We start from the raw sequence: 24,823 nt of genomic DNA, 5'->3' as shown, positions 1-24,823 counted from the left end.
CTCTGTTTGCTTAACACTTGGTCGATGGTTTATTGTCTTTTATGAATCATTTTATATGGTTTAATAAGGTCTAATGAATACTTGCGCTTCAACTGTCGCAGGATTTATTACAGTCAGTACGTACACTAACGCTCTCACTTTGTATATAGCCGTGTTTCAGTGCCCTTCATTTCATCAGTTTGGTGGGTGACTTTTCTCGAACGTGCTATGTACGATGTGAAATTTGTCAGTTAAATGTTTCCTACTCATCTCACTATCATATATTTTTAGACATCTCACTATGTTTTATTGATGCTGTTGCAAAGGTACGTTGTGGCTCTTAAGCTTAACTGTTTTACATCTGTTTTAACAAACTTGTTTTGCTTCTGGTGTTCAATCTTTACACATTTGTTTCTAACATACTTGCGTTATATACGTATTTTTTGCTAATCCTTTATAGGACACACTACTGTTCAATTCTTATTTTGACATTGGGTTACCAACGGCCTGAGCATATTTCAGTTTTGAAGACGATAGTATAAACTGTTGAAACCGGTAAAATGAACCCAATAGACTTTTATCTTTGTGGGTCTACTAAATGGATCGATAAAATACTAGTTGCAAATGTCAGAGCAGCACGTTTTGTAGAGGAGATTGTGCAGAAAGAAACAAAGCTGTATGAGAGGAAACATTCAGACTGAGGAAGTACTTAAACGTCATAATTTTAGCATGCTGCATCCTTGCAAACTACCGTTTGTTAAAAAAAAAATACTCAGAGATTATTCTTCGACAGAGCTACATTTCGGTCAGTCTAATGCGTTAGCCACATTTATTGCATCAGATTACTATACTGTTGCGTCAAATTAATGAAACTCTTCTTTGCATCAATGAATGAAGGTCTTAAGCGCAGTTGATATAACTTGCATCTCTGAATATCATGTGACCGCTGATATAGTTTCGCGGTATGATTTCTGTATACCAGAAATGGAGAAAAGAGAAGTCACCACATTAGTCAGGAATGGTCAACATTTAACAACGTAGAAAATGATAAACGTTGCTTACGTTAACATCTGGAAGCATGTGCGACAGAAGTAGAATTTCAGAACAAATCCTATATGGTTGGAAGTTTATAGTGAGCACCTCTGGAAGTTTTAATCTGTTTATAAACTTCCTGGAGGCCCTGCTGGCCTATTTATCACTAAAAGCAAAAGAAACAGAGGTTACTGGTAGTTTTAATACTGATTCCGTAAATACTCTACCAGTAAAAATTTACTGCAGTCACTAATATTATCATTTAACATAATTCCTACTGTAAACCTTCGAACTAGAGTAGTTAATTGTTCCGAAACAACAACTAATGAACAGAGTTATATTGCAGGCCATGACATGCTTTTTCTTATGATAAATTTCAATACTTATCATGAAAGAAAATCTACTAAATAAGAAGTAAGGAGAATAGTCAATGAGCAAAAAATTGAATGTTTTTGTAAATTACTGAAAGAGGTGCATCGGACTGACGTTTTCAGTCCTCATGACAGTGGAAAGAGCAACACCTTATTTGAAAATCATTGTCTCCAAAGAGTAATTAAGATTAGATCAAATTCTCCAAAGTGCCATGTGTTACTAAAAGAATGTAGTAATCTTGTAGGACAACAGGAGACTGTATCTACCATTTAGAAACATCTCTTATCTTGATTTTCTAGTTCAGTTCAATGTAAACTGTAAAATGTTCAAGAAATAACACGTATCTAGAAGGAAATAATTACTACATCAAGCAGTAAAATAAAGTCATTGTGGGATGTAGTGTGGGAGAACACTGGGAAAGCCAGAGATTAGGGGGAGAACATTGTTTTAATAGTAAATGATACAATGATAACATATGCGTGCCGTGTTGCAATTTTTTTAACATCATCTTGTTTCTGTTCTTGGGCACAGCAAGTGGAGTCATGAAATACCTGAGACGAAGCACCACAAGTAACGTCTTAACATGAATGTTACTCTCACTACAACAGAAAAACTCATGAAACCATCAAAAACAATAGAAAATAGTGGTAATGATATAATGTCAACAATGTTAAATAAAAATATACTTCTGAGTTTAGGAAAGTATTAAGTTATTTGTGTAACAAGTCATTCATCGCTGGAACGTTTCCCAATTACGTAAAGTATGCTGATGTTAAGCCTGTGCATAAGAAATGCAATAAGGAAACATCATCATGCATTCACGCAAGTTCACTTTTGACAGCACTCTGAAAAATTTTAGAACAGGTAATGTATAAGCGACTTCTCAGCATTGGACTTAAAATAATACATTGTCAGCGTCACAGTGCGGATTTTAATTTCTACATACTCTGAGTAAAATTAGACAATAAATTACAGACTAAGGATGTGTTCTGTGATCTGTCAAAGGCATCTGACTGTGCAAATCACAATATCGTTTTAAATAAATTAGAATTCTATGGTGTAGCAGGAAATGTTGCCAAATGGTTCAAACAGTATCTCTCTGACAGGAAACAAAGGGGTGTCAATAACAGGACACCCTGTATTAAGCTATCAGCCATCTTCCAGCTGGAAACAAATTATAAATGGTGTCCTGCTACGTCTTTCTTAGGGCCCTTGCTTCTTCGTATATGTGTTAATGACCTTCCAACAGATAACATTAGCAGATGATAAGGTTGTTTCGTTTAAAGATGAAACAAATATTGCAATGAATATCAAATGATATGTAGCTGTAGAAAATAGCCATCACTTTGTCTCTGAACTCAAGAAAGCACACTGTATGGAGCTGAGACTTGGTAAGACGTTTGCACCGAGCATATACGTCAAATATCGTGACAAGAGAATGGAAGAAGTTGACAGCGTTAAATTTTGCTATTATAACTTGATAACAAGTTCTGTTGGAAGGAACATACCACTGGTATTCCGAAACACCCAAATAATCTCCATTTGGAATGCGAATATTGTCAGACATGGCGAAATAAAAATGAAATTTACATGTTTGATACATGTTTAGTGTTAACATTTAAATAAAAGTATGTTTCAGATATTTTATTTGTACCATATCCTTGAAGGCCATTTCACTTCCGATATTAGAAGGAATATCAGCTTTTTTAAAAAAATGTTTTTTTAAGATTCTCTACATTCTTTCTTGTGGATCTCCTCACTAAGGTGCTATGAAACGAAGACTGTGTGTATCTATAGAACTAACAGAAACATTATACTGGATGTTTATAAATTAGTTATGTAAAGGGAACCTTTAATTGTGAAAAGGGCAAATAACTTACAGAAATGTTTGATAGACCACTTAATGCTGTATGTCTTCAAGTTTTGTTCCTGCCTAGCACTGTTAGTTCCTGACGTCCTCACTAGACGGCATACGCGATTAAGTTATTCCTACAGTCATAATCGAGTCGTATAACGGTGCAGAGCTTGTTCATGGTTTCATGAATCGAAATCCGCTACCACAGTTCAGAGACAGTTCAGGACTAAATACCACGAGCCACCAGAAACAAACTGTTATTAACTGGTACAAACATATCAACAAAACTGGCTGTGTATCACATAGGATGCCAGATCAATGTCGGAAAGCAGTCTCTGACGCAACAATGGAACAAGTTCAGCAGTCTTACACTTGTAGTCCAGGTAAAATCGACGACTTGTCAGCTTAGAACTGAATATGCCTAGTATTACAATTACAACAGGATACGGGCACAGAATTTGGTTTTCAGCAAGATGGCACATCACCACATTATCAGCGTGGAGTTATCGCGTATTTCCGTAGGAATGTTCCGACTTGGATTGGACGTGATGGAAGAATATCCTGGCCACCGCAATCACATGATTTAAATCTCAATGCACTTGGGTGCATGTGGTTACGTTAAAGACAGAGTTTTCATTCCTTTGCTTCCGGGAAATGTCGAACGGATAACACAAGCAGTTGCTAGCAGTCATAGATTTTCTTCATAGGATTTGGCAGAAGACTGATTACAGGTGAGACATTTCTCATATTGCAACTATAAATATAACAATTAAAGGTTACTTTTGTATAACTAATTTATAAACACCCCTTAAATTGTTATGAGCAGTCTCAGTAATTTAAGGCTGGAGGTCACAAGCAATGGTCGCCCAGTTTACGAGAAGCATGCACACACTGCTGCTGTCACGTTATGCCCTGCAGGCGTGACGTCAGTGCTGTCGCTGACGACGATGGGCATGGGAGCGCGCGCCCAGATGCCACCCGTGTCGTACGCGACTGCGCTGGACTGGTACATCATCCTCTGCTTCCTCACCGTCTTCTCCGTGGTCGGCGAGTTTGCGCTGATACACTACCGCGAGAGGGTCGCCACCAGCATCCGGAAGGCGCTGCAGGAGCGTGCCGATAAGGTAACTACCTTCCTCCCACTAGGCTAGATAAAAAAGGGGTCAATAACGCTTAAAATCAGCACACCAACCCGGCCAAAACGTTGACCACCCCCATGTGACATCATGCTAATACAGTGCAACAGCGACTCCAGTCTTGATAATGAGCTCAGTTCGGCGACGACGAGAGTCGACAATTTTCTTCAGGTATGATATACACAGTTGAAGCTACTCATCAATGATTAGATCTCGAAGAGCAGTAATTCTTAACATTACTTATACCATTACCCCTCAGTGAATCAGATATTAACTAGTACCCCCCCCCCCCCCCAACACTACCAAACTAAGCTTTAAAATGGAAAAGAATTTTATTTTGATTCCCTATACTTTTAAAATGACGAAAGATAAGTGATATTCAGTTTTTGAAGCTTTTTTAAAAAATCATTAATTAATGAGTCAACGAAACAATTGGTGCTGCTTATTTCTAACAGCGTTTATTTATAGAACTATGAAGCAATTCTTAGTCCATCGCGAATGCTACCTACAGCTCTTCAGAAAAGAAATGTATCTGCAGTAGTTGCAAAACATGCTACTCTTCACCAATTCTCTCTCCAGCGACACTTGATTCACTCACAGAGTGCAGCCGCATTTAAAATCAACCAAGATAAAATGTGAGCACTATACTTACTGTTTGTAAATCACTTGGTTACTGGAAGCCTTACTTCTGAACTGGCGGTAATTGGAAGATCTTAGACTGTCAGTGCTTTGCGTCACTAATAATAATAATGATAATAATAATGTGTAGGCGCTATGGCAGTGCAGTAGTGGTCATCGTACAGGGTAGTCTGATACAGTCTGAAAACCTTGCAAGAGGAGGTTGTGCTCAGAAATAATTTTTTCTTGGAAGTTCGATACATTGCGCCGTTTCCGAATTAGTTAGGACTGAAATTAGCCAGTCAGGTCGCTGTGCTCGCAAATTCAAGCAGCATGCCAGATACAATTAGTGCCAATTGTTCTCGTAGCGTATATGACAGCTCAAGAGACTGCTCAGCCTTTGGCTCGGGGCTATCCTTAATACCGCTCGATGTACAATTTGCGTTGCTCTCTTCTTCAGTTTTAGGAACTCAAACGGAGAACACGTTTGGCGACATTATCTCTGCCGGGCCGCTTGAATTTGCGTGCGCAACAGGCTGATGGCTAACTTCAGTGCTAAATAACTCGGAAACGGCGTAACGTATAGATTTTTTTTTCTTAAGCTTTACTTTTCAGCACAACCTGACCTGCAAAACCCTTAAACCCTTTCAAGATTTTCAGACTGTTTGTGACCACTCTATGTAGTTTGTTGTGTTGTGCTGTCAATTGGTTCGTTTAGCTGTTGCGAAGTGAATAATGAAGCAATTGGTGTTCCATTGCGGTAACTACATACAACACGCTGAATGCATTTTATGAAAAATTTAAACATATGTGATGTATATGTCCCAGTTTTGGTGTCATATATGCATGTTACAAAATTTAAAGTGTGTGTCTGGTGGGTGAACTATATGAGGAAGATGCCTATAAAATCACAATCTGTTATCTCTACCACCTTGTATCACGCTTAACGCTAGTACTTCAAAACAAAGTAATTGCTGGTGATTTACGTAATCAGTATTATAATTTTACGAAATAGTGATAATAGTAATGCTTTGATTGACTGTTCCGTCGGTTATTCGTAGACTATTTTTTTCAATATAAATGAAAGACACACAACACTGATTATTTCTTACACAAACCAGTTTTCGGCTGTTACTGATTCACCAGCTACGGATTCACCAGCGGTGTTGAAGTAAAATTTTGTTGAATGAAAGGTTTTCAACTAGTGCATCTACAGTGTATATCCATTTCCAGAGATGAAAAATCGTAAATCTAAGATTAAAATTTTCGTCTCTGGAAATGGAGATACTCTGTAGATGCACTTGTTTAAAGTCTTTGAACTAACAAAATTTCACTGCACCACTTTCTTATCTTTGTATCTGATGATGGAGTACAAACCCAAAACAGGTTCATGTAACAAATAATAAATATTGTAAAATATTACACCGGTGTTGTGTATGTTTAATTTATAATAATAATAGTAATGATCTTCTAAAAATAGTTTAGTTTCATAATCGAACGACAGTCGAACACTTTTGTTTTTACGACTCAGAAAATTTCATTTTATCCCTCACGGGGTAACTACCACCAGGTTGGAAACCACTGCCGTAGAACTGCTACATGGCGAACATGTCGCTGGCTGTGTCTCACCTAATGTTACAAATGGTCTGGAATATTTTTAAGGGATTAAGATCGGCTAATTTAAGAAGCCAGTGGAGGTGCGACAGTGTGCCTGACTGTTCGTCAGACCCGGAACGTACTACAGCGCACCGTTGTTGTCATCTTGGAAGACGGCAGTGTCTACAACATACCCAGCATGAAGATGTAGAAGCAAGGGCAGCACTTGATCACCTTGTATGTTGAAGTAAACATCCTGGCTCACGTCCACGGTACCTGAGTGAATAGTCATATGTAAGGCATGTTCGACCGTAACTAAACCTTACACACTCATGTGGGTTAAACACCACAGTACACCGTCGGTACAGTTGACGCCTTGTATCATTTGGGGAGAGGCAAAGTGGCGACTGGTCCGACCACACTACACACCCAGAGTCAGCCGCTGTCAGAAGTCCTGCTTCTGACTTGTTAACCCACTGAAGGAGTGCAGCTTTACGTGTCAGTGTGATTACCTGACTCGAAATGTCCATTGAATGCAGTTCCCTTTGCAGTGTTTGCCCAGGAAATGTTTGAGCTGTATCTGAGTTTACTACCAGCAGAGACTGCTGTAGGGTTTGACATCGAGCCACTGACAAGGCTTGACGCTCATCATCGGTGCCTGGTGGTTCTTTTTTAAAAATTTTTACTGGCGCTTAGATCTGTAGCCATAGAACCATTTACATACAATTTTTAATCTTTAGCTGGTTTGCATAAGTTGGCTACAACATTTATGTGTAAGTAAATGGAGAGATGTAAGTAGTTAGAACGAAGCACCATAATTGGACAGGGTACTGGGTCAGGCCATTTAAAAGACAGGAAGAAAAATGAAAGAAAACAAGAAGAGAAAAAAATTTAAAGTACCAATCTCATAACTAGATAACTAACAGATTTACAGTACTGGTAGAAATATTGCCAGTCTACACTGCGTGACAAATTATAGTAAAGCATCCAGAAGGAGATGAGGAAACGAAATGAAACTTCACCGGTTGGGAGAGTATATGATGTCACTTCAGTGATTACAAAATCGAGTCAAATTTGCAATGAACTTGGCGGTATTGGCCCTCGTATCAGTATAGCGTTGCACCCCCTCTCGCCTGGAATCGGCCGAGGAGGATGTCACAAGGTCATTGTATCCTGTCTTGAGGCGAGATCTCCCACAGCTGTTGTAACTAGTCCTTGATATCCTGGATATTGGCGCTGGGGCGGAGTTTACGTCCAACACATGGTCATCAGGGACAGTTCTGGGGATCTCCCTGGACACGAGAGTATGTTACAACGCAGAGAGTTCACAGAGACACGTGCCATGGGTGGACGAGCGTTGTCCTGTTGAAAGATGAAACCACGATACTGTCTCACGAGAGGTAACTTGTTGTGATGATATAGGATGTCTATAAAATACAATTATGTCGTCAGAGCTCCACCAATTACTACCAGCCACTGTACGAAATCACAAACGATGGCTCCCCATACCACGACACCAGGAATAACATCGCCGTGCTTCTCCAAAACGCTGTAAGAATGGGACCTCTCCCTAGATCTACTCGCCAGCAATGATCATTCGCTGTACTGCAGGACTACGATTAATGACTGAGCACAATGTTACTTCATTCATCAGTAGTCCATGCTCCCCGGTCATTGCACCACTACTGACGCAGTAGTTGTGTTAACGGTAGCCTACGTAATGGATGGTAATTCCCTGGTCTGGGTGAATCTTACCTCCGCCCGCCGGGGTGGCCGAGCGGTTCTAGGCGCTATAGCCTGGAACCCGCGACCGCTACGGGCATGGATGTGTGTGATGTCCTTAGGTTAGTTCGGTTTAAGTAGTTCTATGTTCTATGGGACTGATGACCTCAGAAGTTAAGTCCCATAGTGCTCAGAGCCATTTGAACCATTTGAACCATCTTACCTCCGACCGCTGCTGCGGGAGCACACAGAATGTTTCAGTGTGTCCATTACTTCTTCTTGGATAGCAGGCAGAACTGTGCTGGGTTACCATATGCTTGGTGCACAATATGGCAATTCCCACTTGTGCTGATCCTACGTGGTCGACCGGAATCCCCACTACGATTATGCGTATCCTGACGTTCCCGTACGGTCCAGCACCGAGCCCTGTCACATCCGAAGGCCCCACGAATCTGCATATTGCATGATTTGACTACCCGGCCAAACTGAGACCGACAATGAAGCCACATTCGGACTCTGTGAGGTGCTGATAAAGCTGTCTCATACTAGTGCATACCTTCATAGTGATCACTCAACATCTGACGCTTTTCCGCTCCTTATGTACATTAATAGCCTCCTAACACTAAACAAGAACAGTACTAATGCAATCCAGTGGCCGTTCTATCTGTTATGGGGAACTACAACTCTGATTTTCTGCACACCCGCCGATGGTTCATATGTATAAGAACTTACACTGACATTCGACCATGTCTTCTCTGTGCTTGACTTGTTTTTGTTAAGCAGTGTATGTGCTGCATAGGTCCTAGGTGACTCAGTTACAGTTAAGTCCATTAATTCGTGAAATTAGCGGACAATTTCATATTTACAAGTTTCTTCTATCTGATTTTGACAGTGAACGCAAATATGAATGTTACGTGTTCAATATTTCTGCGCATCATCCTTGTATGCCAACGGCCTTGCCACAGTGGTAACACCGGTTCCCGTCAGATTACCGAAGTTAAGCGTTGTCGGACTGGGCTAGCACTTGGATGGGTGACCATCCGGTCTGCCGAGCGCTGTTGGCAAGCGGGGTGCACTCAGCCGTTGTGAGGCAAACTGAGGAGCTGCTTGATTGATAAGTAGCAGCTCCGGTCTCGGAAACTGATATACGGCCGGGAGAGCGGTGTGCTGACCACATGCCCCTCCATACCGCATCCAGTGACGCCTATGGGCCGAGCATATGAGGATGACCTGGCGGCCGTTTCGTACCGTTGGGGCTTCATGGCCTGTTCGGGAGTAGTTCGGTTTATCATCCTTATATATCCTGCAGTCTCTTGTTGCCGAGGCGTCAGCACAGATGTTGGGAGGGAACATTTTTAACGCCGCCAGACGACGACTCAGTGTTACAGATTGTTGTCTTCGATTGCCGCATCCAAAGAACAAGTGGTGCGCATCCTCCATGATTCTACATTCACAAAGCGGTGACTCAACAGCATGAATGCTGTGTACATGCTGTCAGGAGTACGCACGCTTGAAGATCAATCGTGCTGTAGTGGATACAAACGGCTCTTTGTTTGACATGGTACTACTGCTAATGTTGATATACTGGCATAATTTCAGCGTCTTGATTTCAGGATTCTGCCTATTCTATATTCCATTTATTTACTGTCAATCATCTATATCTTTGTAGAAAGTCGTTTGCCTTGATTTTAGGATGTGTTTCTACCTATTGCAGAGAATTGCAACTCTCATCTTTTACACACCCGCTGTGGTGTGTACTTGTATAAAGTTACATTGACATCTGACCACGTCTTGTTTGGCCGGACTATCTGCAATTTCGTTTCGTTCTATCCTACAGTGAGACTTGATCCAACACGTTTTGACTTGTTTACTGTTATGAATTTCTCCCAATACGTCTATCATTCTGTGTGCTGCGGGATATCTGATTTTTCTGGCATCGCTGTTCTTTGGTAAGGCAGTGGTTGATTTGGAATCAGATCGATTTTTTTCTTTCGGTAATATACTGAAGAGAAGGATAGCTTCCACGATTGTGATTGGTTCGACCGTCGTGACTGTGTTGCCCATTGCTGTTTTAAATCTTCTACCGTTTCTTTCTTCTATTGTCCTAACATGTGCTCTTGGGTCCATCTGTGCAAATAACAGTCGCACCATAGGAACCAGATACAAATCCTTGTATGGCGAAAGTATAAGGGGCAGTCAACTGAAAACGAGACAGATGGAAAAAAGTAATTAACCTGTTCGTTATTTCAAAAGTAAGAGCTATAACTGTTAATAATTGTATTCTGCTATGAGACAAGACGGACAGTGTCTTCATGGAAAACGTTTCCAGTTGCCAACGAAAACATGATTGTGTCCAAGCGTGCAAGAAGCAAATCGACGGCCACAAATGTCTTTCTTCAGGACACCAAAAATATGGAATTCGCATGGGAGAAATCAGGACTGTATGGAGAATGTGTAAGCCCTTCCAAGTAAACTTCTGTAGCTTAATCGAAACAATCTTGGCAATACGCGGCGGGCATTACTCTACAACAGAATGATACCGTCCGTCAAAATTCCTAGGCGTTTGGATTTTATGGTAGTCTTCAGTTTTAGGAACTCGTCCAGTACCGCTATCCATTGTTCCAGAAGGTCAATGAGAAGCGGGCTCTTAATTTAAAGTAAAAGGTCATCGTGACTTTCCCTGAGGTGACGTGCAAGGATTTGGACTTTTTCGGTGGAAGTGAATTCGTTCTTGCATTGTTGGCTCTTATGCTTGTTCTCCGGTTCAAACGGATGACACCATGTTTCATCTCCTAAGACAATAGGGGACAGCAAATGACATTCTTCGTCGTGATACCATTCCAGGTGCTGCAGTGCTGTCACTATTCTATTCAGCTTCTGCTCCTCCGCCAGGCTGTGGGGAACCGACTGTGCGCAGATTTTCCGGAACTTCAGATGCTCTGTTATGATATCATGAGCCGAATGTCTTCCACCTTCCGCCGACGGTGTTTTCAGACGGCAACATCCTCCGCAGCAATGACAGAAGGAGGACAGAAAGAATGTTTAGCAATGGTTATAATATCACTCGTCTTTCTTATTGCAGATCTAAAATCTAGATCTGCAATAAACAAGCCAGATGGTATTACGACCAAGGCTGAGCTTCTTTCTGTCCTGGATTACATCACGGTCGTGAGGCAATGTCATTGCCACGGAATCGAACATAATGACACAACGAATAACGACGAGATGGGCCTGTCCTGGCCGACTGCTGTCTTTCGCGACACACCACCGTCTCTAAATCGTTTGTTCCACGCAACCACACGCGCACGTGTCATACCGTCTGCCATACGCAGCAGATATTAGGGCATGAATTTCACTTCACTCCTTCGCAATCAGAAAGTGCACTAAACCCCACTGTTCCTCTTTCATCTTTCTCTATAATGAAGTCAGACACACAAACGACTCTTGACGCCATTTAGAGTCCGTCTAACAGACAAACGGCTCGGCGGTGAAGATTCAAATGTTACTTCCTGATTCCCAGTAGAAGACACTTTTGTACATACCAGTCTGCGCTACCAACTTCCGCGTCGTGCTTTTTACACTGAGGCGCCAAAGAAACTGTTATAGACATGGGTATTCAAATACAGAGAGATGTAAACAGGCAGAATACGGCGCTGGGTCGGCAACGCCTATGTAAGACAACAAGTGTCTGCCGCAGTTGTTACATCGTTTACTGCTACTACAATGGCAGGTTATCAAGATTTAAGTGAGTTTGAACGTGGTGTTATAGTCGGGGCACGAGCGATGGGTCACAGCATCTCCGAGGTAGCGATGAAGTGGGGATTTTCCCGTACGACCATTTCACGAGTTCACCGTGAATATCAGGAATCGGGTAAAACATCAAATCTCCGACATCGCTGTGGCAGGAAAAAGATCCTGCAAGAACGGGATCATCTACGGCTGAAGAGAACGGTTCAACGTGACAGAAGTGCAACCCATCCGCAAATCGTTGCAGATTTAAATGCTTGGCCACCAACAAGTGTCAGCGGGCGAACCATTCGACGAAACATCATCCATATCGGCTTTCGGAGCCGAAGGCCCACTCGTGCACCTTTGATGACTGCACGACACAAAGCTTTATGTCTCGCCAGGATCCGTCGACACCGACATTGGACGACTGATGACTGGAACATGTTGCCTGTTCGGACGAATCCCATTTCAAACTGTATCGAGCGGATAGACGTGGACGTGTACGGGTATGGAGACAACCTCATGAATCCACGGACCCTGCATGTCAGCAGGGGACTGTTCAAGCTGGTGGAGGCTCTGGTGGGGCATGTGCAGTTGTGTAGTTGGAATGATATGAGACCCCTGATACGTCCAGATACGACTCTGACAAGTGACACGTACGTAAGCATCCTCTCAGATCACCTGTATACATTCATGTCCACGGACTTGGACAATTCCAGCAGGACGATGCGACACCCCACATGTCCAGAATTGATACAATATGGGTCGAGGAACACTCTTCTGAGATTAAACACTTCAGCTGTCCACAAACTCCGCAGGCATGAACATTATTGAGCGTATCTGGGATCCCTTGGAACACGCTGTTCAGAAGAGATTTCCACCCCCCCCGTACTCTTATGATTTATGGACAGCCCTGCAGGATTCATGTTGTCAGTTCCCTCAAGTACTACTTCAGACATTAGTCGACTACGTACCACGTCGTGTTGCGGCACTTCTGCGTGCTCGCGGGGCCCTACACGATATTAGGGAGGTGTGCCAGTTTCTTTAACTCTTCAGCCTCGTTTCCATTTGACTGTCCCTTGTATTGTACTAAGATTAACTTCACGTGTATCTCGAAGACCGATTTGCTAAAGTGTTGTTCATGGCTTGGATGTTTTGTTGAGGACTTAGTCATTCATAGTATCCGTACATGACTACATAATGGGGTCAAGATTTCCTTCATCCAAAATCTTTCCTTCAGAGACCTTAATTGAGGTCGTATAAGTCTTCCATCGGTTTGTCCCGAGAAAATAGCACAAGTTTTATAAGAAATTTTTCACTGCTGAGGATACCATCAGACCACTTAATCACGAATTATTACGAGTATCAGATATGTTGTGGATAGTCCTGTGGTGAGTACCTGGAAGGTGCTTTTTTCATGCGACGGACCCTAGTTTCCGAGAAAGTCGATGGTTCAAATGGCTCTAAGCAGTATAGGACCTAACATATTAGGTCATCAGTCCCCTACACATAGAACTACTTAAACCTAACTAACCTAAGGACAATACACACATCCATGGCCGATCCAGAATTCGAACCTGCGACCGTAGCAGCAGCGCGGTACCGGACTGAAGCGCCTAGAACAACTCGGCCACAACGGCCTGCCGGAAGGCGATGTTAAATTTTAATGCGTACCTTCTATAGGGTGATTTTTTCCACCATGGACAACTCTAGCGATTGATCGATGAGAGGATACGGAACAAAAAAGGTGTAAGGAACTTATGTCCTGAAATACGTGATTTCCATGGTAGAGACCATTTATTTAATGATACATTGTTACAGAGACTACGGTCTAATACGCGCTATACCTTGCAACCACAGGTACAACGTATGTTGAAAATGGTTTCTACTGTACCTCAACGCATGCGTGTAATGCCGCAGCATGTTCTGTCTCACACGTTCACATCGGCCAGGCAGAATCCTGACAGTGTCAAAGGCAGCATGAATACGCAGCTCCAGTGTCTCCACATCTGTAATAGGTTCTGCATACACGATACTTTTGGAATGGCCCCATAACCAGAAATCGCACGGGTTGAGATCCGGTGGACGAGTAGGCCATGCGGTTGGGTCCCCTCGTCCGATCCATCGACCAGGGAAGACACTACTGAGATGCGCCCGGCCGTTAATGGCGGAATGGGCTGGACCACCATCATGTAGCAGCCACATAACCCTTATAATCATCAATGGTACTTCTTACAGCAGGGGAAATAAAGTCACTCGCAAGAAACGCCGATAGTTCCGGCCTGTTAGGCGACATGAAAGAAGACTGCTCCCAGAATGCGGTCGCCAATTATCCCGGTCCACACATTCCGCCTGCACCGATGCTGATGATTCGCTGTCACCATACCAGGGGTGGCTCTGCATACTGTCCCACTGATGACTTTTGTGGCGTTTGAAGATACCACTCCGCGTAAAGGTGGCCTTATTTGTGAGTAGTATGGATGACACAAATCCCAGATTCGTAGTTGCCTGGTGAAGAAACCAGTGACAAAATTGTTCCCGATTTGAAAGTCTGTCGCTAGTAAGCCATGCACACTCTGTAAGTGATAATGGTACTAACATTTGTCTTTGAGAATGTTTCACGCGGTCGTCTGGGTCACCATGTACTGGCGGGCAAAATGCCTGATACTAACACGGCGATCGCCTTCCACAGTGTTAATCACATTTCCCTCCAAGCCTGGTGTCCGGACATTTCGGGTACGTCCTTCATGATTTCCCGCTTCCTGAAACTACCTTATCTCAGACAAACGGTGAAACACTGTTGCAAACATTGAATGCTGTGGGTGTTGTCGGCGGGGCAGGTCTCCTGAACAACCTTGCTGCCCGCCACCCGTTGCCATTTGCCTTTCCGTAAGTAAACACCATGCCGGCAAGCTCTCGATTCGAATATGGAACCATTGTCTACAACGCTGTATCACATCCACTGCAAGGTGAGTGCAAGAGAAGTTAATCGGACTCAAAATTACCAATTACTATTGCAGGAGAGGGCGCTAGGGCGTGACGTATGAGGAACAGTACCACCCTCTAGGAGGAAACCATGCGCGCCGTAACTGTGGCTGCACGGTACAGGGCGACCTACACCGCAATCTCTGTAACAAAAGCGTGGAAACCATGAATTTGTGGAGATAAGTTCAATAGAACATTTTTGTTCCGTATCCTCTCATCGATCAATTCCAAGAGTTTGTACACGGTGGAAAAAACCACTCCGTATAAATGTAACATTGTTCGTGTGTCGACCAAGCGAGCGTAGCCGGAGCGGCTATGTTCACGGCTACCACGCAGGCGGTACGTATTTGGCAACCCCATGATGTTTACTTTTATACGCAGATTAAATTTTTCACGACAAAAATTAAAAATGCTCCCGCCTTGCCAAAGAATATTAGAGAAACCGTTTTCAGGGGACATTCCATAAAAATACATCTGTAATTCTGCATCAGATAAGTGCACCTGTTTTCACTGGAATGATCAAATACTCATGGCTCGTAACGAAGTTCATCGAAGAAAGCGCGATCCGTTTAAGTTCAAACGAACTGTGTTTTCCGGTATCACTTCTGAAAAATCCGTGTGCCTGCAAGACCGTAGCTTTCGTGAAATGTTTGCGGTGCTCTAAGAATTTTTGTTTCAATTACATCTACGACAAATACCGTCCGAAATTCTATTCTAGCACTGCAAGTGATAGCGAGTAAGGCGATTCTGTAATATATTCTATAACATACGTAATACACATTCAAAGAAAGTTTGTTGTTATTTATTAATGAAGTTATACATCTACATCACACTCCACAAGCCACCGAATGTTGTGTGGCTGAGGGTACTTTCAGTACCACTATCTGATCCCTCCAACCCTGTTCCATTCACGAATAATGCGTGGGAAGTAAGCCTCTGTATTCGCTCTAATTTCTCGAATTTTCTCCTCGTGGTCAATACGCGAGATGTATTTGGGGGGGAAGTAATATGTTATCCGACTCCTGAAAAGTGCTGTCCCAAAATTTCTGTAGTGCATCTCTCCGTGATGCACAACGCCTCTTTTGTCACGTCTGCCAGTGGAGTTTGTTTCACATTTTCGTAACGCTCTCTCGCCAGCAAAACGATCCCGTGACGAAACGCGCCGCTCTTCGTTGGCTCTTCTCTATCTCCTCTATCACTCCTACCTGATAGGGATCCCAGAAAAATGAAAAATAGTCAAGAATCTGGCGAACAAGCGCCTTATAAGCCACTTCTTTCGTGGCTGAAACACATTTCCTTAAGATTCTTCCTATTAATCTGAGTCTGGTTTCTGCTTTTCCCACTGTCTGTTTGATATGGTCATTCCACTTAAGGCCGCTCTGGATAGTTACGCCTAGATATTTTGCGGCAGATGCTGTCTCCAGCTGTTTGCCATCAATTATGTAGCTGTACAGCAGTGGATTTCTTTTCCTATGTATGCGAAATATCTTACATTTATTTACGTTCACGGTCAACTGCCAGACCCTGCACCATTCATAAATTCTCACAGGTCGTTCTGCATATTCTTACTATCATCTGGCGTTGCTATTATGGTATAGACAACTGCATCATCTGCGAATAGCCTTAAAGAGCACCCGACGCTTTCTACTAGATCATTTATATACATACTGTAAATAGCAACAGTCCTATCAGACTTCCCTGTCGTTGCTCCGGATATTACCTTTACATCTGTCGATTTAGTTCCGTTAAAAGCGACTTGTTGAGTTCTATCTGCAAGAAAGTCTTGAATCCAATCGCAGGTCTGCTCCGTAAGCTCGTATTTTTTTCGTTAAACGGCAATGCGGCGCGGTGTCAAATGCCTTACTGAAATCAAGGAACACGGCGAAAACGACTATTTCCCAGTAGTTTTGTACGACATATTTAACGATATTTTGTATACGCAATTGGAAGGAAGAAAATAAAAAAGGAATGTACCCGACCAGGGTTCGAACCTGTACCACCAACTGCCAGAATGGTAGCCAGGAACTGCAGCCCCTGCACTACGCTCGCCCGCCCGAAACATCACTAACGTTATCGATATACATAGATGAGCCAAAACATTGTGACCACCTGCTTAATAGCTTGTTTGTCCGACTTTGGAATGGAATACAGCACTGATTCTGCGTATGAGGGATACTACAGTTTGTTGGTAGGTTTGTGGACGTATTTGCAGGGAGTGGCAACTGACCCTTAACATAGACAAATGTAATGTATTGCGAATACGTAGAAAGAAGGATCCTTTATTGTATGATTATATGATAGCGGAACAAACACTGGTACCAGTTAGTTCTGTAAAATATCTGGGAGTGTGCGTGCGGAACGATTTATAGTGGAATGATCATATAAAATTAATTGTTGGTAAGGCGGGTACCAGGTAGAGATTCATTGGGAGAGTCCTTAGAAAATGTAGTCCATCAACAAAGGAGGTGGCTTACAAAACACTCGTTCGACCTATACTTGAGTATTGCTCATCAATGTGGGATCCGTACCAGGTCGGGTTGACGGAGGAGATAGGGAAGATACAAAGAAGAGCGGCGCGTTTCGTCACAGGGTTATTTGGTAAGCGTAATAGCGTTACGGAGATGTTTAGCAAACTCAAGTGGCAGACTCTGCAAGAGAGGCGCTCTGCATCGCGGTGTAGCTTGCTGTCCAGGTTTTGAGAGGGTACGTTTCTGGATGAGGTATCGAATATATTGCTTCCCCCTACTTATACCTCCCGAGGAGATCACTAATGTAAAATTAGAGAGATTCGAGCGCGCACGGAGGCTTTCCGGCAGTCTTTCTTCCCGTGAACCATACGCGACTGGAACAAGAAATGGAGCTAATGCAGTGGCACGTAAAGTGCCCACCGCCACACACCGTTGGGTGGCTTGCAGAGTATAAATGTAGATGTAGATGTAGATGTGGCGTTAGGTACCTAAGCACGTGTCACGTAAATCGCGTGAATAACGGGCCGCTGATTTGCGCACGCTGTGATGGCTCCCGATAGTGACCCAGGTGGTTGAGGCATCAATTTGAGTTCTCTATAATGCTCCTCAAACCACTATAGCACAGTTCTGGCCCCGAGACACGGACACTTATACTGCTAAAAGAAGACGTTGCCGTTGGGGAAGACATCAAGCATGAAGGGATGCAACTGGTTCGCAGCTGTTTGCATGTCTTCGATTACTACCACAGGTCCCATACAAGCGCAGGAGAATGTATCCCACAGCATAAAAATGCCATCATCAGCCTGTGTCTGAGGTGCGCTGCACGTTTCGAGCTGCCGTTCACCTCGATGACGGCGTTTGTTGAGACGACAGTCGACCTGACGTAGCAAAAAAGTGATTCATCCCAAGAGGCGGCACGTTTCCGTTGATCAATCGTCGAATCCCGATAGTCCCGCGACCACTGTAATCGTAAATGACGATGTCATCGGGTCAATATGTGAATATTCAGTGGTGGTCTGCTGCGGAGCTCCATGTTGAACAATGTATAATAAGCGGTGTGCTGCCGGCCGCTGTTGCCGAGCGATTCTAGGCGCTCCAGTCCGGAACCGCGCTGCTGCTACGGTCGCAGATTCGAATCCTGCCTCGGGCATGGATGTGTGTGATGTCCTTAGGTTAGTTAGGTTTAAGTAGTTCTAAGTATAGGCGGCTGATGACCTCAGATGTTAAGTCACATAGTGCTTAGAGCCATTTGAACCATTTTGAGCGGTGTGCTCCGAAACACTCGTGCCACAAGCCTCCGAACCCTACGTTCTGTGTAAAGTTGTGGACGTCCAACCATTTAGCGCCTAGTAGTAATTTCACTGTCCTTCTATCTGTTTCCGTGGATGGTCAGGACAATAGCACGTGGACATTCGACCAGCTTCGCCAGTTTCAAGGTACTCGTTCGCATTCTCTGCTTAATAATAATCTGCCCTTTGTCAAAGTCGCTTATCTCTATGAATTTCCCCATTTGCAGTCCATATTTTCGCTAGGGCGAATCCATCCGTGTCTGCTCCGTTTACATACTTTTTTTACCGCGTCACGTACCCGCAACACCACCAGGCGGCATCCCAAGTCGAGGTGCGCAGTGCTCATAACGTTTTGCCTGTTCAGTGTAAAAATGCGCATAAAACTTCAACATCGATTTTCTCGGAATCTATGGGCTGTTGCTTGAAAAGCCACTAGCAGAGTACTCAGCACAGGTCCCTACAAAACTTCTGAGGTCCCTACAACACACCTGAGACTCATAAAAATCCGTGATTAAGAGATCTGATGGTCCCCTTGGAAGATATTTCTTTTTCGAGCATAATGGAGGTTCGTTACTTCATCGAGAACTGCGTTACTCAGTGAAGGCGTTTGGCTTCAGTTCTAATTCAGATACCTTTATATTGGCCCTTGTTTAGTTTTTCGACCGTTATAGTCTTTTTACGACGGCTGTTGTTACACCGAGTTACATGACTGCGACTAGTACTCCATTTCTTGTAGACACTTTGGATGATGCGCACCGGTACAGCAACAAATCCGGCAAATTCATTCATGATTTGGTCATGGAAATATCCAAACGCTATAGCTCCTTTGAGATTACTGTGCGTTTCGTACATATTTTCTTTTTGTAGTAGTAACGAAACTTTAGCTAACCGTAAATGTAAGGTTTGGACAAAAAGTTGGAAACACCGCGCGACTTGCGTGCTTCAACACAGATGCAGACACAAGGAAGCCTGCAGGTTACGCTGTTGTATTTGATCACGAGCGGCTCCTGCGCAGTGTGCTCAAAACGTTGCAAGTGTTAGCAGTGGCCAAAACAGTGTTCTGTGTAAGTGCATTTTGTCGGAGCTAAGTCAGTTTGAATGTTGGATGCTTCTGTAACCAAGGCAGCCAAAGTGTTTGATGAGTAAGGAGGCACCGCACCAAAGATTTACACCGCTTACAGGGAAAACAGAGAAACATCACCCGCTAAGTTACGAAGCGGACAAAAAAGTCCATTGAGTGATCGTGGCGGACGATCATTGAGAAGGATTGTGCTAAAAATAAAACATTAGCTGCAATAGTCACTACAGAACTGAATTTCGCACTCACGATCCCTGTCAGTACCAAAGCAACACGAAGCAGTGGAAGAGAGTCACTTGGTCGGATATGTCTTGTTTCATGCTGTTTCCAACTTCTGGCTGAGCTTACTTCCCAAGAGTGAAACACGGCGGGGGTTCGGAGATGATTTGAGAAGTCATATTGCAGTATCCCATCGGCCCCATTATTACTCTGTAAGGTCGGATTACTGCCATGAATGATGTGAACATTTTGGCTGATCAGGTTCTTCCCGTGGTATAAAGTTCGTTCCCAGCCCGGTGATTCCGTCTTCCAAGGCGACAGGGACCCTGTTCACAAGGCTCACATCGCCCAGGACTGGTATTGTGAGCTTGAGGATAAAATGTCGCATCTATCCTGGACACCACAGGCACCAGCTCTCAATATTACTGAGCCTTCATGTTATCCTTTGGAGAGAAAGATTCTTCATGGCTATCCACTACCATCACTGTTACCTGGATTTAACACTATTTTTCAAGGCAAATGGTGTAATGTTCCCTTGAAAAATAAGCGGGATCTATATTTTTCTGTTCCGAGGCGACTGGAAGCTGTATTGAACACAATCAGTTTCCCACATGGTATTATGCACGCCAATGGATTGTGTTTTTGGTGTTTCAGTATTTTCGACTACCCCCTGCATGCTGTTCAGACAATTAATGGAAATGCTGCTGACTGAAGTCTTGGATAATCGCCGATATTTCCACATGTACATCCCCAATAATTTGTTTCAACATTTTGTCCACCGGGAGAATTTCAGTTACAATAAATACACAGTCAGTCCAAAAAGTTTCGAGACTGGATTAATAAAAAAGTCGACAACGCTTAAGATGGTAATTTTAATGCTTCAGGTGTTCTATATAGTATCCCTCCTGTTGACTGTAATGCATAGAACGTTTAGACAACTGTGTGAAACTTTCAGTAAAGTACTTCTTTGGGATGTTGTTCATCTCGCGCAACACATTGGCTTGAATGTCTTTCATGTCGTTAGTGCATTGAACTTCCATGTGAATTACTGCACTTCGTCGTTTTGTGGTAAGTTCGTAATGATAGCATCTAGTCTCGTCACACGTGATAATTTTTTCGAAAAAATATTTTTGCATTTCAATCAAGTCTTGGCTAGCGTCCAGGATTGTTGTTTTTTTTTCGGTTGTCAAGGTGTGCTGGACAGACTTTGCACACACTTTTATCGTGTTCAAAACATTGTAGAGAATAGCTTGAACACTTGATTTGGATCATGATTTTTTTCTGTCTTCCGTCTTTCTTTAGTTGATTAAAATTTGTGGGTGTATGTTCCGGCTATGCAATTAATTGAAGGCAGTTTGTTTATTGCCACACGCGCTTCCTTTATTTTATTTGTGAAGCATCTTCAGTGGCCTGCAATACATGTTCCTCTTTCTAGATATACATGTTGATCACAAAATGGAAAGTGCAAGTGATATATGCGGCGAACTGGATCATAGAAACTAACGAATACATCTCCAGGACCACACGCATGAGTTAATAACGCTGGAAATCGTAAGGAACACTGAACCATAATTTCACATCACAAAATGTGTGCTACAAAAGTTGATTCTAACCTAAAAAAAAAGAGCAAACATGACAAAATGTAACATAGCAGCACATTGTAACTACCACATAATACGTTTATCATATGTATAAAAAGAAACATGTATTGCAGACCACTGAAGGTGATTCACAAATAAAAGAAACGAAACGCGTATCGGTACAAACAAACTGCCTTCAATTAGTTGCATAGACGGAACATACCTCCACGAACTTGATTTGAAGATGTTGCACCATTGCGATTTATGACACAACAACGTTGACCCACTACAACGGCATGTCCACCGGTTAACACTGCTTGCACGGCCGATTTCCTTCCCCATCCTTCCCTAATCCGAGCTTGCGCTCCATCTCTAATGACCTCATTGTTGCCGGGACTTTAATGTCCTCCTACCATTCGAATGCACATCTCTTGTTTGCTGTTGTTAATTAAAGCTGCCACCGTAAACACTGTGTTGATGTCGCTTATATTCCAAGAATAAATTGTCTTTGAACTTTTTTGACGGACAGTGTATATTATTTAACCACTAAGGCGTGTTTTCCTGTTATCCCTGCAGGAGGAAGACAAACTTCTCGACAAGATCGCGCCAACAGTCTCGGCCGCACCGCAGATTCAGGTGGAGACGCCGGAAGGGACGGAGCCGCCTCAAGTGCTGGTGAAGGGGAAGCCGGCGCAAGGACCAGATGTCGACTTCAAAGTTGCTAAGGCAGAAACAAAGCCAAAACTGGCTGCTGAGTCGGTACTGGATGAACTACCCGAGGTACCCTTGGCAGCCCCTGCCGAAGAAACGGCGCTGGTGACACACATCACAGAGCAGGTGCAACTCTGGCGACCTGCAGGGCGGAACTCACGGCTTCCTGGTGACATAGTTGAGGGCAAGCTATGCATACAGGTGGCACCTACCTCCAAGAAGGATGCAGATGCCCTCGGCAGTGCTCAAGTACCGACTACGCAGGATGAAACAATGTTTAAAGACGTCACGACGTCACTTGGTAAAACACCTTCAGAGCGGAGCAATTTTGATATCAAAGATTTGCTCAAGAACAAACACCACTATGACACCGTTGATGAGCCTGTAGATGCTCGGCCAGCGACGTCTGCTGGCGTACGACGTCCGTACGCTGCAGTGCGGAAGCTCGGCTGTACGACAGCACCGTACGGGAGCGTGGCCGATATCGCTGACCCAAGGCTAGACTTTGCTGAGAAACCAAAGCCAGCAAGTGGTGCCTCCACGGGGACTGAAGAAGGGGTTCCGTCATACTCGCCACCGCCTCTTCCCTTTGGGCCAAACGTCAGGACAGAAAGGGCAGCATCCGAACGTTCTACGGAAAATGCAAAAAGCAAGCCGACAATGTTACCCATCTGGAAACCAACTTACTTGGAGTCTAAAGGTGAGAAACAGCTTACAGCAGCGAGTTCCACTGCAGACATTGGTAAAGCAACACCTTCACCTACAGCAGCTTCAAAGCCTCCTCCTTGGAAATCTGAGAAACCTCCGATAGCCTCTAGCATAATTGCAGATACAAGGAAAACAACGTCGCCTGTCACAAAGCCTTTATTAGAACCGAAGATTAAAACACGTGTCCCAGCTGCAGTACTTCCGACGGATTCCTCGAAGATTGCAGAGAGGGTGGACGCTGGCGATGACGTGCTTCAGCAGGAAGTTGGAGGATCCGTCTCTAGTCCAGCAGGTTCGATGGCCAAATCCTACAACGAGAAGTTGACCCAGAGTGTCCGAGAGGCCATCGCGGGAGGACGAGAGGAGGACACGGACGTGGAGGCTGGCCTGGTGGAGGAGGAGTCTCCAGTTAGCGACGGGCTGCGGTACCGACGGCGGCGCGAGGTGCTGCTGACGGGAGACGACGACGACGAGTTGGAGTGGCAGGACGAGCTGGAGGCCATGGGCTGGGGGCAGGCCGGGTGGCTGGCCGAGGTGGGCGGCCGCCTCTGCGACCTCTGCGAGCGGCTGGTCGACGCCGTCGTCTGCGGCGCCAAGCGCTGTCGCCTGCTGCCCAACGAGCAGGACGTGGCGCGCGAGATGCGCCAGGGCAAGGAGAAGTTCTCGCGCATCGACACCGCCGCCCGCACAGTCTGCCCTTTCTCCTTCCTCTTCCTGGTCTTCCTCTACTACACCCTCTACACATACTACATCACGGACGAATTCCCCGTTAAGACGCACCGCATCTCTGCAAGCATCCCGAGTAGCAGAGCACGAGCATAACCGCTGTTATATCTTCGAGCTACCGACAGAGTAGAAGATTTCACTTTAGCGCAGACTCTTTCGACGACTGACAGTCATCTGGGTGCAATGAGCAGTGCTCTTACGTGTGCTCTCAGCATGGGACCCAATAAAACTTCGAGACTATAACCCTGTTCGTTCTGTTCCACTTGACAGTCATGGTATTAAATTGTGATTGTACCTAAGGATAAGACTTTATCGGTACTACAGCCAAGCATAATGATCGAGAGCAGAAGTCGAGCATAAGCAACAAGTAATGTAATTTTACTAAACTTAAGTATGTCATTACCAGTCAACCTTTCCGAATGCGGACGTATGATAATTTCAAGTATAGAAAATGGAGAAAAGGACAACAATCGATCGCGAAATCCGTCAGTCTGTTACAACAGATCTAGGTTTCAGCTATTACGTGGTTCTATTCAGTGGGAAAAATTACAAAACACGAGAATTAGGAACAAATCTTAACTGCAAACATAAGCACCACGCAGTTACACACCATGTATCAATAGGTGACATTAGTCCATGGTGTCACGTAGTAAACAGTATTGGTTGATGTAGAATATACAGGAGTCCAACCTGTTTACAAGATTTGACAGGAAGAAAATCTAACGTCAGACGTGTACCGTGCTCTCTATTGAAATTCTGTGAATAATCAAATAATAGTGAAGTTATCTAATTTATGTATTGAACAATAAAAATTACAAGTAGAATATAACGACAGGCTCACTAAGTCCCATTCCTTTATTTTACTTATTTGTTAATTTTTTTATGTGCCACTAGGTAGCTTCATATCTTTCGACAGTGCAATGCTGTTTTGTTTCACAAGTTTATTCTTTAAGCTCAGAGCTGGCGCTAATGTATTTTTACGGTCCGTATGATTTTAATTTATACCCAGAGAGGCTACAG

At 43.8% G+C, this 24,823-nt stretch overlaps 1 protein-coding gene and 1 pseudogene across 2 annotated transcripts in view; both read left to right on the top strand.

The window, feature by feature from the left end:
- The window catches only part of LOC124788138, a 181,993-nt gene extending 157,503 nt beyond the window's left edge, over window positions 1-24,490 (top strand). For both annotated transcript variants that reach the window (XM_047255280.1, XM_047255281.1), the window contains 2 exons: window positions 4,157-4,362; window positions 22,235-24,490. In XM_047255280.1, the coding sequence (XP_047111236.1) occupies window positions 4,157-4,362; window positions 22,235-23,899 (1,871 nt within the window). In that variant the 3' untranslated portion in view covers window positions 23,900-24,490. The remainder of the gene's footprint in view (window positions 1-4,156; window positions 4,363-22,234) is intronic.
- On the top strand, window positions 9,257-9,374 carry LOC124790624 (annotated as a pseudogene).
- Window positions 24,491-24,823: the final 333 nt, after the last annotated feature.

This window comes from Schistocerca piceifrons, chromosome 3 (assembly GCF_021461385.2).
Source record: "Schistocerca piceifrons isolate TAMUIC-IGC-003096 chromosome 3, iqSchPice1.1, whole genome shotgun sequence".
In the NCBI taxonomy this organism is placed as follows: Eukaryota; Metazoa; Arthropoda; class Insecta; order Orthoptera; family Acrididae; genus Schistocerca; species Schistocerca piceifrons.
This window is presented reverse-complemented; position numbering and strand designations above follow the sequence as displayed.